The following is a 15,500-nucleotide window of genomic DNA, read 5'->3' as shown; positions in this document are numbered from 1 at the left end:
TCTATAGCAGAGGACATGGCCGTTAGGCAGCACTGTATAAGCCTCACCAGTTCTTCTAATCTCACAAGGCCAATGATATCCCAAACAATGCCTGATAGTTCCTCAAACAGTCCTGCTAAGCTTGCCTCACTCGAGTGTTAAAGGTTGCCAGGGTCAGTTTCCGTTGGCGGCCTGTCCGGGTCCAGAGATTCATAGCACCCTCTGCTGCGTCACAGGTTTGACCGCCACCTTGGTCATGTGCTCCGCAGCTGCTGAAGACTGAGGTTGATCAAATTAGTCATTTGGGACGGAGTGGTCGAATACTGCACCAGGGAGGCCAATTCCTGTTTTGTTGAGGGAGTGTCTTTTGTTGAAGCTTAGCGGATCTTCCTAATTTGGTCGTACCTGGATTAGTATAGATCCACTCGCTCTCAGCATCTTGGCAGAATACCGACTGCACGCTCCCTTCAATAGACTGTACTGAACATATATAAAGTCAACTTCTGTTAACTCAACCCTGCCAGGACCGACAAAATTGATTGAATTATCCACCAGGTCAAATTGGAATGCAGCAAGAAAACCAGAACACACCACTGATTCATTTGGCAGTATTTGCCCCATCCTAGCACACCTTCGAATCAAGCACATGCCCACTTTCATGTGCCCAAAGTAGAAAACTAACGTAAACTGCGTAAGCTTCACCAAATAACATGGCCGTATTGCCATGAAACTTAGCAGCCAAGTTCCAATTATTGCAGAAGGCCAATTTTGAGATTGAAATAATGGAAACTTGGGCCCACAGAAATGTATGGGCGCCAGTCGGGACCTTCGGTTGAGATCAAATTAACCCAAAAATCTAATTAACCAGAGTCAAATTAACAGAAATCTACTGTATTGAAGTTCATTATATTGTAACGATGTTAGTAAAACAACGATATTTATTAAAGGCGAACTTGTGCCCACAAGTAAAAGTCACTGCGGTCGTGAAGAAGTCCGCGGCAGTCGCGTTCGCAAACTGGGCACGAACCGTCTTCCTCTTCTCCTCACGTGACACCTCGTGCGCGTGGCGCATGCAAGCCGGGTCCAACTGGCTGCCCGTGCCACGAAGATCGTGGCAATATCGAGGTTTAACTATACATCATTATAAGCCAGTGTTTTGAACAAGAAGCAGTTGAAGTGTAGCAGACTAAAGAAAAGAAGGTGAAGACCCGATCTGCCATCTTTGTTGTGGCACACCTGCTTGACATTTGGCCATGTAGGGTAAAACATATCATTTGAACAGCACAGACGTGTGACAAGAAAAAAAAGACGAAAGCAGGGAAAAAGGGTGGCAAACCTGCTCCTTCTGGTGGTCAAGCTGCGCCTGTAGGTCGAGGGTGAGGCCTGCCTTGCTGCGGCGCAGCTGTGCCGCCTCCTGCCGGTGCGTTGAGGCCTCCTCCCGCAGCTCCTCCAGCTGGGCCTGTATCAGCTCCCGTTCCTGTTGCAGGCGCTTCTCAGCATGCTGCACAACAGAGGCAATAAAGGGCCAACCCAACAGGTGAGCATGCAGCTGTGATTATGAACTAGGTACAACTACGCATATGTTCAGGTAACCCGGCACGGGGCGTTGTACTAGAGCGTAAACCACACCGCATGTGTGCACACCAGCTTTCCTGGAGAAAGTGAAATAGACCCTTCATCAGTCAGAATGAAGAGCAGGGATGCCACCATCTCAGCAGAGGTGAACTTAGCCCCTCGTGATTGATGAACAGCAGCGCATCACTCCTATTGTGTTTACATCTGTCAGAAGTGGCGTGAAATTTTGTCGGCAGGGGGACTGCAGATGTGTGTGGTCTGGTGCTCTAAAGAGACCTGACAGAGCAGACATTGCGTCTTTCGCTGCAATCGTTCCCCTGTATAGGTAACCAGAATATAATGTCTTCTTTCATTCTTTTTCTTTAAAGCGAGTTCTGTGTTGTAAATTTTTCACACAGTGTCTTCGTCCAGTTCGGGCACATTACGATGCAGCCATGACACGCCAAAGGTTAACTGCACCGGAGTGACAGATGCCAAAGGTCCCCAACATTTAATCTATTCCTTTCTTATCAGCTACCATTCGTGGTCAGCTGATATTGGTGATAAAGTGACTGAAGCACCGCTTGGACTATTTAAAAGCGCAAACAGGAACAGCATTCGAACAGAATTGTGACAGTATCCCAGCCCAGCATGAGCTAACATTTCACAACTATAATTATGATGAGCTCTGAGCATATAGAATTGTCCTGGTTGACAGGCTTTGCAAATTGTTTTTGGCACCAATAACATTAATAGAAATCAAAAAAGAGGTAGAAAACAAAGTAAAAGTAGGCAAGAACCGCAAGCCAGGATGCCATGCCGTTCACACATACCAGAAGTGGTGAGGAGAGCCACCTAGCTACACCAGAAGTCCCAGCAAGTAAAGCAAGTTTTCAAAGTCACATATTTCAGCAAAAAGGCCCTGCTTCTACATGTAAGAAAACACACTGAGAAACAGTCAGCTTATTGTAGTAACTGTAGTTGTAGACTGCACGCACCAACTTAAACAAAAAGCTTCCTTTTCCATGCTTTACACACTCTCCCATGCATCAGTGTGGTGGTACGTGCCACACATAAGCTGCTCTAAAACATAAGGAAAAGACAGGAAAAGATGTTACCTATCGACAGATATCATGCCCATTATCCTGGCCCCTTAAACTACTTGGCCTATATACACATCCTCCTTCACAAAGTCAAGATAGCGGCAACTCACGCTACCGTGCTTTAGTTTTCTGCATATTAATCCTCAAACCTGGCCTTAGAATTATTCAGAGCACGGTTACTTAAGACTAATGTCATGTCATTGACTTAAGGCATGTCATTTCCAGTGTTGGTGCCTTCTTTTGAACTGGTTCCAGGAAATAGCCTCTGTTCTCTTGTCAACAATGGCCCAATTATTGTGCACTGTATTTTTCATGCAGCACCCGCACAGTTAAAATTCGACTTAAAACACAATGGTTGCGCAAGCACCAATGTGAACTTACCTGTGCAGTGAGTAGCTGCAACTGAAGCTCCTCAAGACGCACCGCCTGCTCCCGCTGTTGCTGCTGGCTGGTGCTCAACTCGGACTGCAGCGCCTCCACACGTTCTGAACACAGAGCACACGCAGTCAGAAAGCGCTTCCAGTTCCCAAAAAGAAGCAACAGCAATGGAATCGTCATCATGTACAAGAATGGACCTTTCAAACAGCATAATTGCAGGGGTTTGCGAATATTCGAAACTTTTAAATACTGAATCAAATAGAGTGCTATTCGATTCAGTCTTCGAATGAAATAGTCACCATTCATAAATGCAAACACTTTTCAAATAATTTTAACACATTTCAAAACGTCAAGTGCACCAAATATACTTACAAATGGACCAAAAGTACAGTAAATTTTTAACCCCACGAGCACAGTATAGAAATAATACATGAGAACTTGCGTAGTCGAACAGGCTACGTCACTTAGGTAGCTGTACTTTCCAGGCTGTACAGCAATCATTCGCACTCTCTGAAGAGCCCTGTGCATGCAAAGAAACTACCCTATTTGGGCTTTTAATAAACAATGCTTCATAACATACAATGTAATGACAGAAACCTGCTAACCTTAAGAATATTGGGATGTGAACATTGTTTTATATTAATTGTGAGAACAGCTATTCATTATTCAAAAACTGTTAGAAAAATATTGAGTATTCGGTTCACTTCTGCCACTATTCTATTCGTATTCGATTCGGCCTCAAAAATCACTATTTGCACACCCCTACATAATTGCCACCAGCATACCTGCCCATTGGTGAACATTAAAATTTGTAAAGAAATCTTGCAGACACAACCTATGACAAAAAAAAAGGAAAAACCATGATGCCCCTCCCTCCAGGGTACAGACCTTTTATGGTATCCATACACACTTTAATAACAATGATTTACCTTTACGTGCACCAAGAAACTTCAAAGAGCAGAGACTGACAAGCAGCACATTGTTTTGAGGTTAACCCTTTGAGGGCCAACTTTTTCACCAAATGCAACCCCCAGGATCAAATTGCTTCACTGCAGATTTAAGATCTTTAGACTGACCTATATTGAAAAAGAATTTACTGCAATTTTTTCTAGAGTGACCATGAAGTGCCAAAAAAATATTTTACGTGGGTAAACATGCATTGTTTATTCATGAATGCAGATGAGATTCCATAAATACTTATAAATAACAATAGAAAGGTAGATATATTGAACTAGACATTATTCCGATTTGGGACTTGGGTAGTAAGTAGTGCGCATCGGAGGAATCGCTGCTCAATTCGCTTGCAGCAGAGCAACCAGCGTACATGCCCATAGCGTAATCAAACCGTGTATGTGAGCACATGCAAGAAACTCAATGGTTGTGCGCACGTCAGAAAAGCCAAATTAGTCAGAAACTAGCTTTAATCCTTCGTTCCGTCGCAAACGAGAGACAATCAGTTTTTGCGAGCCGTGTCTCGAGAAAAGAAACGCAGGCATGGCAGTATCGTTCGTATACAGCGGCATTGTTTGTATATGCCAGCACCCGCCTGTGAGCAGATGCAATCGCAGCCCTGTGAGCAAACAGACTAGTGAGAATCTAGCGGTGACCCATTGAGATATCAGAAACCACATAAGACATTAGTTTTTACGGGTGCAACAAATGAAAATAGCCTGCGAGACGAAATCTCAACTAGTCACCACACGTCATCGCGCGTGCACTTGCTCAAACGCCAGCATGGAATGACAACCAAGAGCTTACGGAACGAAAAGAATTTCTTGTATCCACAAAGGGTGGCAGCACTCGCAGGGCAACAAAGAGTTGAAAAATTGGTGTGTTTTACAAACATACAGATGGCGCCATAAATAAAAGGCATCAACCATCTGAGACTTGTTTGCAGCGTCGTATATTAATGGCATTGATTCTCAAAGGGTTAACAGCGTCTTTTGCAGCAACTTTTCTGATCCTGACTTTGCCTGTTTTAGGAATTTGCTCAAGGCGAGCATCTTTCCAATGTCCTTCCACCATCAGAAAATTCAAAGACTGTCTTCAGAAACCAGCGAGCAAAAGCTTTTTAGCAAACAGGATTTTCATAAAATTGGCACAACATTGATAAAAACGTAGAAAAAGCCCAAATTCGTGAGCTTTATGAAAAATTTCGGAGTGTTTGTAGGTATGAGCATGCAGCCATGCAACGAACACTGCAAGGTCTCATCCACGCAAGTCTACAGTCCAGACACAACTGGAAGGGGAGAGCTGTTTAATGCAGCGTTAGAACAACTCAACAGCAATGACGCTGCCAACAGGCATGCAAATTATTTCACAGCAAGAGTCGCAGGACGTATTTGGGGCCACAAAAAAGTTCCCCACATGGATTATGAGCTGTGGCAAAATGCGAGAGAGTGAGACCTTGAAGGCCAACAACGAAAGTTCACTTTGTCTAAATTAGTTATAAGTAGTAACATACAGCCAAGGATTCCTGGCAAAGCAATAGAATTGTAATTGCAGTAAAATTGTGCAGCAATGACATAATACACAGAAGGCAATGTGTTGTATGTCATCTTCTCTGTGTCTTGTCTTTCCTGCGCTCTGAGTTTTTTCGAGGATAGTAACTGCCTAATTTCCTTATTAAGCCTTGAAATGGCCGGCCCCTTTACAGACTACACAGACACCTGGTGGTTAGCAAATGTAATGCAAATGGAAGAAGATGGTCTCAAATGTTCAGTGAGCTACGGCCACTGCCAGGTCTCTGAGGTCATGACCAATTGCTGTGCTGTTTCTCTACATTCTAGGTTCTGCCCTCCTTCTCATGATCTTGTGACTGACATTCTAACCCTCATTTTCTCTCCTAACAGTCAACATACTACTACTGTAAAATTGGCAAAAAAAGAGTTTTGAGAGAATACTTTGTTAAACTAAACTGATTTGTTGTTTCTCTTTAATGTTTCTTCAATTCCAGTGGCTGCCTTCCAACAGCTTGCTCTCCCTGCTAATAAACACAGCGCTAGTTTCAAAAATTGGCATAGAGCATTAGTTCACAAGAGCTTTCAGTTTTGAAAATATTAGCAGAATATCACTGTATCGCACTGATTGCCTTACACAGTGGCCAGCCACAATATGCAAGTAAAACCAAGAAGAGTAGGGTAAAGCTCGTGAGCCACGGTTTGGCCGTCCTTGACCTACGCTGTCCAAGTGGCTCTTCGACTTGGCTAAAATTGGATTACAGAGGACTCCCTTCCAGACAACCTCTGTTAAGACAAATAGATGAACTCTGTGATAAGCTGAATAGTTCATCGTCATTTGTTTAATTCCTTGTTAGTCAGTGAACATCTGTTGAGATAAACTTTTGATAAGACGAACAGGTTCCTAAAGCCAGTGATGGCCCTTCAATTTTGATGTCAAGGTCAAAGTGATGTGAAAGTCAGTGTAGGTCACGGCCTGAATACAGTACTAACCTTTCATTAAAGGTGCCTCCGTGTAATCTCATATCGGACACTTCTTTTCCAGCATAGCATTATATGTACTAGCTTCAATATTACTGACGTGTTTTCACAAAAAGTGCGGAACCGGGAACACATTCAGCGCTAACTACAAAGCCCCATAGTTGGGTGACCCAACATAAGCAGCAACAAAACTGGCTTTGTTATCACTAGTACAGCCCACTTTTTCTTGTAGCAAAACCAGCTTGCTGCCTTAAACAATGGTGGTAATGTTGCCGGATTCCCCTGGGACAACATGTCGATGTTCCCTTAGCTGGAACCACAGTAATTGCGAGACTTCGGAAAGGCAGGTTCAGGCCAACATACCATTGAGTGACGACAGCTCCTGAGTTCGCTTCTCCATGGCCTGTAGCAATTCCAGCTTCTCCTTTGTCACCTGCTCCAGGTTTCTTTTGCTCAGTTCCTGAGAGACACAAAAAAGAAACACAATGATGCATTATTCCCAATTACATACATGCCAACCTGTGAACGTTGAAACTCGTAAAATCACACAGACACAGCACCAAAGGGAGGGGGGTTAGCAAACATTTTTGTAGAAGCTCGCCCCAAGCACATACCTTTACAAGGCAAGCATACACATATTATTAAACGTGATTTACCTTCTTTAGACACGGCAGCAAACAAGCAACAAAAAACTTGGCACAGCAAATCCTGACAAGCGCAGCACGGCTTTTATATCACAGTGAGTTTTTAAGCGACTTGTAGTGGCTGATTTCACCTGCTTCCGGAACTTTTCTGCATAAGCTTGCTAGAAACAAGCATTTGTTTTGAATCCTTCCACCATCAGAAGACTTCCAATGGAAGGTTCAGTGATTCATGAGCAAAACTTCTTTGTGATTAAAATTTTTCATAGAACTTGATGCAACATTCGTAATATCACAAAACAAGCCCAAATTCCTAAACATCATGAGAAATCTGGGACAGCTGGCAGGTATGCCATTAGAATACAAAAGCAGTGCTGTCAGCATTGTCATTTTAGCAGAGATGAAAGTCCAGCCCATGCCTAGTTTTGTTCAAAAGGACTTTGAGCTTCGTCGAGTGAAAAGCATCCTTCACAACTCGAGTTTGAAGACACTCAACTTCCTCCACTTGCGCAATGCACAAGCTAAGCTATTCAGCATACATGCAGCAGGACTTCTTTTCTAATTTACAACACGTTCCATAATTTCCCAACTTATGGTGGTGGTGCAAATCACGTGCAAATCAGTGCAAATCACATGCTATCGCTTGGTCATATCATTGCTGCTAGCACTTCCGCCTTGTAAAACGCACACACGCAGCCTGTACATACCGATTTAAGGATTGGCTGCAGCCATTAGCTGGACAAACAGTTTTGTGGGAAAGCTGGCTTCATAGTTTAGGAAGAATGTTTCTTGCAGTGGCAGTTACAACACACACGTGCATGCACACACACGCACACACACACACACACTGGCCTATGGGGACTCAAACGAGCCAGCAATTTCCAAGCAATACGAAAGGTACCAATTCACACAGTAATGGTTAAAACGCATGAAAATCAGCCCCAATTTCTTATGTGTGCTACTTTTTACTAGATGGCACAACGTATGCCACAATCTGTGCACTCTGCAGCTATGAACAAAACATTCTTACAAGATGTCACTTCTGTTAACATTTCAATGCTTCTTAATACTTTTTAGTCAAAACTTTTGTTAACTGAATTACTGAAATCTTTTAAATTTGCCCAGTCGACTATGCATGTTTGTTTTCTCACATACGTAACTAGCTTTCCAGGTGTCTATTTCTGAGTTTATTAAAAAAATGTATTTCTTGCCGAATCTTCTAATGCTATGTTTGCTTAAGACCTTTATGCACCCCCTGAATTAACAGCGAAGCCCATTAAAAAGAACAGGATATGCTTATGTCTGAGTAAATGCAGGATGCCTACACCACACCTGCCAAAGAAGGGACACAACACTTGAAAAGGAATAGCCCTCAATGCAATAACCAGATTCTCACCATATCAGCCTTGGTGGCCGCAGTCGCTGCCTTGGAACCTTCCAGTTCCACTCGGCAGGTGCCCAGCTCAGATGCTGCAGGAACAACAAAAACAGCGGTTCTCAAATACTTAACAAACAAGGACTCCTAGACTCACTCCTGGGTCATTGATGGACTTAATAATTCTTTTTTCTACCTTGAAGGAGATTTGACAGGCCATTTTCAATGTTTTTCTTTCTTCATTAAATGAAAATCCAGAACTGCTAAGCCATAGGAAAAATACTGGCAAACATCAGTCAGAGCCAGCACCTTAAATACTTTACTGTAATAGTTGTTTCTACCAATCAGTTTTGGTTTTGATACCCAGGAGGTGTACAAAATGTGACGTCATCATACATGATTTCACTTCTTTCTTGCAATCGCAATGGCTGCCACATGCAAGCGCAACCAGGAGAAGTACTCTCGGGATATCACTTTTAATGTTAGTTTCACTTTGTGGAGATTTGGCCCATGAGAGCCAGTGAGAGCTTCTTTCCCGTATTTGCCTGACCCTTGTGCACATGCGTCCAATGTCGGTTCTCACAATAGTGAAACTATCTCCGAAAGTGATCGTCCGAGAATACATCCCCAGAAGTAATGTGTGTGGCACTCTCATGTATTTCCTTATGAGACACGTCATCATACCTAGCCTTATCGCTATGCAATGTCAGTAACTTTTACTGCGTGTCATGATGACAGGATAATGTTGATGATGCCAAGTCGAGCATTTTGGGACCAACTTTAGTATTCAATTGAAATGTACAAGTGTTTCCTAATTTTCGTACCAGCAAAGTACCATTCTATTATGTGCAAGAAGTGCACAGTAGAACTTCTACAACTTCGAAATGAAGTGTCAGTATACTCCGTTGATGCAAAAACGTGGTGACCAGTATGCCAAAATGTAGAAAGTTTTGCGTAATGAGTTGACAAAGTTTACGGGAGATTTCGGGCTCTTACATAAATATGCAACCATCATGGTTTCATGCTGTACTTCATCTTTTACACCCTTGCTGGTTCCCGTGCCAGTGCACTTGCTTCATGTGACCAAGCTACATTTATTTTCTACCTAATTTGCACAATATTCATTAACACGCTGAACATGCAGAAGACTGCACATAGGCTGTCTTGCCAACAAATTTTCATGAGTAGTTATTCCTTTTGAGCTCTAATTACACACTTGTACCTAAGAAATGAAGTACAGAAACCAATGCTCAGATGGCAATATCATCACTGGTTCATTAAGCTGAGTCAGATGGCCATGCTTCGATTGTCTGAGAAGAACCTTTTGCATTATCAGTTAAGGACAGCGACACTATGCAAGCCAGTAATGCTTAAATGTTATGTAGCTGAGTCCTACGAAACACTCTCTCATAAGGATGCTGCATCCCTACGAAACCAGCCTCTATTGCTGTAAGCAATGGTTATCGGCTAGTTTGATAATGAAGTGTACAAAAATATCTGCTTAATTGCAAGCAAGGCAGCATGACCAAGCTGTCAACTTGAATGATCAGATGATTTCCCAAAAATAAACAAATCATACAATGGCCAGATAACTGTAAAGAAATGATTACACACATCCTAAAACAGCAATGTACAGTCGAGCACCTCTACAATGAAATTACCTGTATAATGAAGGAACACTTCTGTTCTGGTTCTATTGCAATCTGAGTGGTGTGCAACCTTTAACACTCAGGCACTTTGTTATGAAGGTGTTTGACTGTATATTTTTTTCCAGTGGTAAGTAACCCATTTTATATTTAAGCTTAGGCATGAGACACCTGTTTTATGAGGCTTAGGCATGAGACACATGGTACAACATGGCATTCAATACGAGATGCGATATGTGTGAAAGATGGGTTGCTCAAACAAATGTAACCTGATGGAACTTGCTGGAAACTTGGATGCAGCTGTTGGTACAGTTAGTCACAGATCAGACTGGATGCCAAATTGTACCATGTCTCTTCTATGTTTGAGCATCAGGCTTACATTTATGCTGCAGTTGATGCACAAGCATCACAAAGCTAAAAATTAAAAAAAGGAAAAAATAATGTCTGTACCGAGCTGTGCTGCCTGTTGCTTGGCCTTCTCACATGCATCCTCGAGTGCAGTGATTTGAGCTCGGTGCTCAGACAGAGCCACTTCCAGCTGGAAGGAGCTGCGCTCTGCACAAATCAAAACGCAAAACACCAATGAGCCATGCAGTAAAGTCAATGCCAACAACCAAGGGAACCAGTCTTATACAGGTGAATCAGTTCACAACTCAAAAACCTACGATGCACAAGGACTGGTGAAAAAAGAAAAATCAGGTTCACTCAATGACTGACTGCTTGTGTTTACTATTCCAAAACAACACATGCCCCCAACAGAAAGCTTTAGATTAGTTTTGACCACCTGGTGTTCATTAATGTGAACTTAAATCTAAGTACTTGATCATGTCTGCATTCCATGCAAATCAGAATGCAGCCAAGGCGGCTGGAAGTATGAGGCCATGGGTTTCATGGAAGGTAGGGACAACTTTAAAAGTTCATACACAGTAACAATGTTTGACATAGTAAAACAATAGTGCAAGAGAGGACTTGAGGAACAAAGAACATCACAGATGCTGAGTCATGCTGTAAGACACACACAAAGAAACAAAACAGCTGTGTTTCAAAGTTCTTTTTGCATCATATCCTTTATCTAGTTGCATTACCAACAATGTTGTGTTGAACACTGATAGAAAGAAGGTGCAAGTATTCTTAAAATGGTCTGCTGGAAAGTTTGTCAACAGTAGTAAAAAGCAGTTGGTACACGGATAGCACAGAAACATCAGACTAATCAATTTCACATACTGGGGTGTATATCGAGTGAAGGTTCTGTGTAGGGTATTATGAGAGCAAGGCAAATGTGTGTTTTAAGCATGTTAACTAAACACAAATAAACTATATAGTCAGAAGAAAATCAGCTAACTTAGAGCGAACAGCATTTCTATGATGCAGGTCACCAGTTAGAACTGAACTCAGCAACAATTAAGTCCACTATATTGCAGTCAATGAACACTTTCGGACCTTTGACATGCTTTTTAAATTTTGTGTGATAACACACAAACCGTGAATGGATTTATTTTTTTCATCCATGTTCAGATTTACCACCAATCGCCAATCTCAAAAAAAAGAAAGTCTCCACGGACTTCATACACTGGTGTGTGTGCTCACACAAAGTTTGCGTAAAGCACAGACTTTACTAAAAGTTCATACTCGTTTAAACGTCACCTCGAAAGTCAATAACATAAACATGATTGTTCTACTAAAATATTCTCATGTCCCTGCAGCATCTGTCGTGTTAAGAAAATGAGCCGGCAATTGTCATGGTTTCTACAGCAATCGCACGAGCACGTAACACTGCAAAAGTAAATCTAAAGCCCCCACAAGTCCATTAAAAAAGTTTTATAAATGGTGGGTTGTCGCAATCATTCAAGAGAAAATGACAAGCGTGGAAACGGTGGCCTGATGAAACCACTGCCATATAAGGGTTCGCAGGTCAGCACCTTTCGGGTCAAGAAAATTTGCCAGCAATCTTCATGGTGTGTATGGCAATCACAGCATTCAATAACACTGCACAAACAAATCAAAGGTATCTACAAGTCCACTAAAAAGGATGTTAAAATGGTTCATTTAGGCAGTTGTGGCCTGATTAGCTAGCTCAACTGCAGCTAGTTAACAAGCTTAAAATACACAGGCGAACTTTAGCCGGGTTTGAAATGTTCGGAGGACTTCGTAAAAGAGGTTCGGGACCGTATCGTTTTATTCCCAGACAGTAACCAATGTGGACGGGTTGCAAATATTTTATCGACAACTGCCTTCCTTAAGTTCCGTGACGCATAGGCTGGAAGAGCTCGTGTAAATGTGACCTTTTCCGGTGACTATGACCTCGACGCAACAAAAAAAAAAAAAGTGTTTTTTAAGTCCAAAGTGACAGTAAGCATAAGCTACAATCTCTCAATGAAGTTACAGACGCGCACATGCGACCACCCACGCACCATAGTCAATCAAAGCGTGTTTTCATTTTTGCAGCACGGCGAATATGCCAAAAGCATTACGTAAAATCTACAAGAGTCACGCGCAAAATGTCACTGGCGGCAGGATTGTGGTTCGGTTACAGGTCAACGGTTTCACTAAATAAAGTGCAAGCATCGAGGAAAGCAAACAATGCTCTTCTATTTTTATCTAACCACTTAACTCAACAAGTACAACGCAGAGGATGCCAGTTCCGAATACAAGTAATGGACAATCTTTGCACAAGAATTTCAAATCTAGTCCGAAAACATTGTAACGCCAGTGTGTGTTTCACTTGTCAACAAGCTAGCTGTCACCAAGACGGTTGTCAACTTCGTCAAACTCTGTAAGTGCGAGTTATCTTCGTGAGACAAAAACACAGCTGCCGTTATCTTACGAAATGGACAATTGAACTATTTCGTTCACGAGACGCCGGCTTACCACATCGAGCCTTGAGCTGAGCATTTTCTTCACGGAGCTCTTCGGTGGTTTTGGTGCTCAGGGAGACATAGCTCTCAAGCTTCGCCCTGCTGGCTTCCGCGAGGAGCTCTATCTCCTCGACGTCGAGAATATCTGTCAACATAACGCCGACACCAACGGCACCAGTGCCGGCAACGACTAACAATAACGGCGAGAAATGCCCGCCATGTGCTGCGACGCCGGCTTCGCGATGATCAAATGGTGAGCGGAAACGGAAGCGCAGAAGGGGAAAATATCACGCGGATCGTAGAGGCGCGAAATTTGAATTTGCTTTGGGTGCAATCCCGGCAATTGGTTATGGTACGCGAAGTTTTTCTGCTCTAAGCAGGATTATACGACACCGGTCAGATACGTATGGACATCGCAGTCGATAAAGTAATCTCTACCAGCGCGATAACCGTGCGATTGTCTTTGTGTGTGTGCGAGTGAGAGAGAGTAAGTGAGTTAACAAAGGTTAGCCTTGTCGGCTGTGCCAGCCATGCTCCTTACGTGCGTGACTCATGTTGTTGGTGTGATGGCAAGACGTGTCATTAAAGTATAGAACGGTCGTCGTCAGCGTAACGGAATGTATGGATGGACGGCCGTAGAAGGCAAACCCAGTTTCGGGTATTTAACTGCTGCCGCAGTAAAAAAAAAAAAGCAATAAATTTATAAATAAATAAATAATACCAATAATAAAGTGAGGCGGTAAAGAAGATGACACTGTAATATAGAGATATGGCACACGTACATGCTAGTTATGACATTTTACTAATCGCAGATTTTGTTCTGGTTAACCTGCCTGCCTTTCTTTTCTTCACCTATCTCAATTAAATAAGATCAGTTAGCTATAGCTATAGGATTGTACGTTTTCAGATTAATCCAATAAAATCAGAAAAAACACTCGACAACTAAAGAAACTAGAAACACGACTTCGATTATCCGAAAGGCATTAAATTTTGAGGGACCCTCTGTTAATTGTGGTCATGTGACCACGCCGTGATGACATTTAAACAAAAATATCGCTGTATCAGGAATGCAGCCGCAGTGGGTATACATGGAACATCTTGTTCGTGCTGCACAGGCTAGAGAAATGACGCAACCAATTGCACATTACGTTTATTCACGCATTAGAAAGCTCACGTGCCTAACTTATGTTACAGCCACAGTTCAAGTCTTATGGTCTGATTATGCAGTCATGCTCGCTCTCTGTTCGTAGTGAGCACGTTTGTTTTGTTATCCAGAGAGTGTTTAGGCATTAGGGTAAATAAATGACCTCACTACTGGTGCATGGCAGCCGAAGCTGCCCTGCGCTGCGCGAGCCTTCCGTGCACTCATATATGGTTGAGTCCCCTATCTGTCAGGTCTGTGAGCAGACGATGAGCAAAACGAGAACAAGGTGAAAGCAAGAGCCAACGTTTCGACAAGTGGACTTGTCTTCTTTAAGGTCTTGAAGAAGACAAGTCCACTTGTCGAAACGTTGGCTCCTGCTTTCACCTTGTTCTCGTGTCGCTCATCGTCTTCAAGTTCCATCTGCTCAGCCCACATAAAAAGCGCCAACAGTTGCACTGGTTTTTTTCCTCCATCCAGCGCGAACGTTGAAAGGACGCGTCCTCAATGTTTCGTTCCGTTAACAGCAGAAGAGCATGCCCCCGCATTGACTGATATCAAACATTTTGACACCACCGATTTTGCACAAGCCTTTGGTTATATCACTCACAATATATTATTTGACAACTAAAACCACTATTTCAGGCGTTTCGCAAGGAAGTATTCAGAGCCCAATATGGTTTAATCTAGGCTTAAATGATAAAGTCAACTGTTCGCGCGGTGCTAAATTTATTGTGTATGCAGACGACACCAGCATATAGATTTGTCCCAGCTTATTCCTGTACTGACTATTTGACTTGACCGATATGGTGTTAGAATATCTAAGTCATTAGACGTATGTTAACATGAAAATGACAAAGGCGGCAACGTTTTACCCCAGAAGCAAAGAAACAACCATAGGACAATATATCCTGTGAAGATCTGTGAAGGTCGAAATAGATAAAAGTATACAAATGCTCGATGTTCATTTCTTGTTACTTACGATGGGCTGACCACATAAATTATCTCGCAAGGAAGCTAAGTTCTGTAACAGGCATACTTAATCGAAACCGCTACCTCTTCCTGCAGAGTCCGTGGAATTAGCTGTTTGTAATCCACTATTTGCTCCTTACATAAATTATTCGCATTTAGTTTGAGGAGCGGCAACTGAAACAAATCTTACATGTCTTTTCAAGTCACACACAAAAAGAAAAAGGTTTATCGAGTTATTGCCAATTTACCAGCTTCAGCACCCGGTGCCCAGCTCTTCAAAAAGTTTAAAGTGTTTCAAGTAAATAAACTATATAGGTACAAACTTTCCTGTTTACACTCTCTTGACATTTCAAAATTACAACTACAAGATCCGACGTATCACACTTAGAAATGCTGATCAGGGAGAAATGTCACAT

At 42.5% G+C, this 15,500-nt stretch overlaps 1 protein-coding gene across 2 annotated transcripts in view; it reads right to left on the bottom strand.

Annotated features, from left to right (window-relative positions):
- The window catches only part of LOC126525630 (nucleoprotein TPR-like), a 118,857-nt gene extending 105,636 nt beyond the window's left edge, over positions 1 to 13,221 (bottom strand). For both annotated transcript variants that reach the window (XM_055067771.1, XM_055067772.1), the window contains exons 1-6: positions 12,985 to 13,221; positions 10,567 to 10,671; positions 8,492 to 8,565; positions 6,818 to 6,914; positions 3,018 to 3,121; positions 1,316 to 1,480 (exon numbers count right to left, since the gene is read on the bottom strand). In XM_055067771.1, coding sequence (XP_054923746.1) covers positions 1,316 to 1,480; positions 3,018 to 3,121; positions 6,818 to 6,914; positions 8,492 to 8,565; positions 10,567 to 10,671; positions 12,985 to 13,126 — 687 coding nt within the window. In that variant the 5' untranslated portion in view covers positions 13,127 to 13,221. The remainder of the gene's footprint in view (positions 1 to 1,315; positions 1,481 to 3,017; positions 3,122 to 6,817; positions 6,915 to 8,491; positions 8,566 to 10,566; positions 10,672 to 12,984) is intronic.
- Between the last annotated feature and the right edge of the window lie 2,279 nt (positions 13,222 to 15,500).

Source organism: Dermacentor andersoni, chromosome 8, assembly GCF_023375885.2.
Source record: "Dermacentor andersoni chromosome 8, qqDerAnde1_hic_scaffold, whole genome shotgun sequence".
NCBI classification, from domain to species: Eukaryota; Metazoa; Arthropoda; class Arachnida; order Ixodida; family Ixodidae; genus Dermacentor; species Dermacentor andersoni.
Note: the sequence above shows the minus strand (reverse complement) of the source record. Positions and strands in the feature narration are given on the sequence as shown.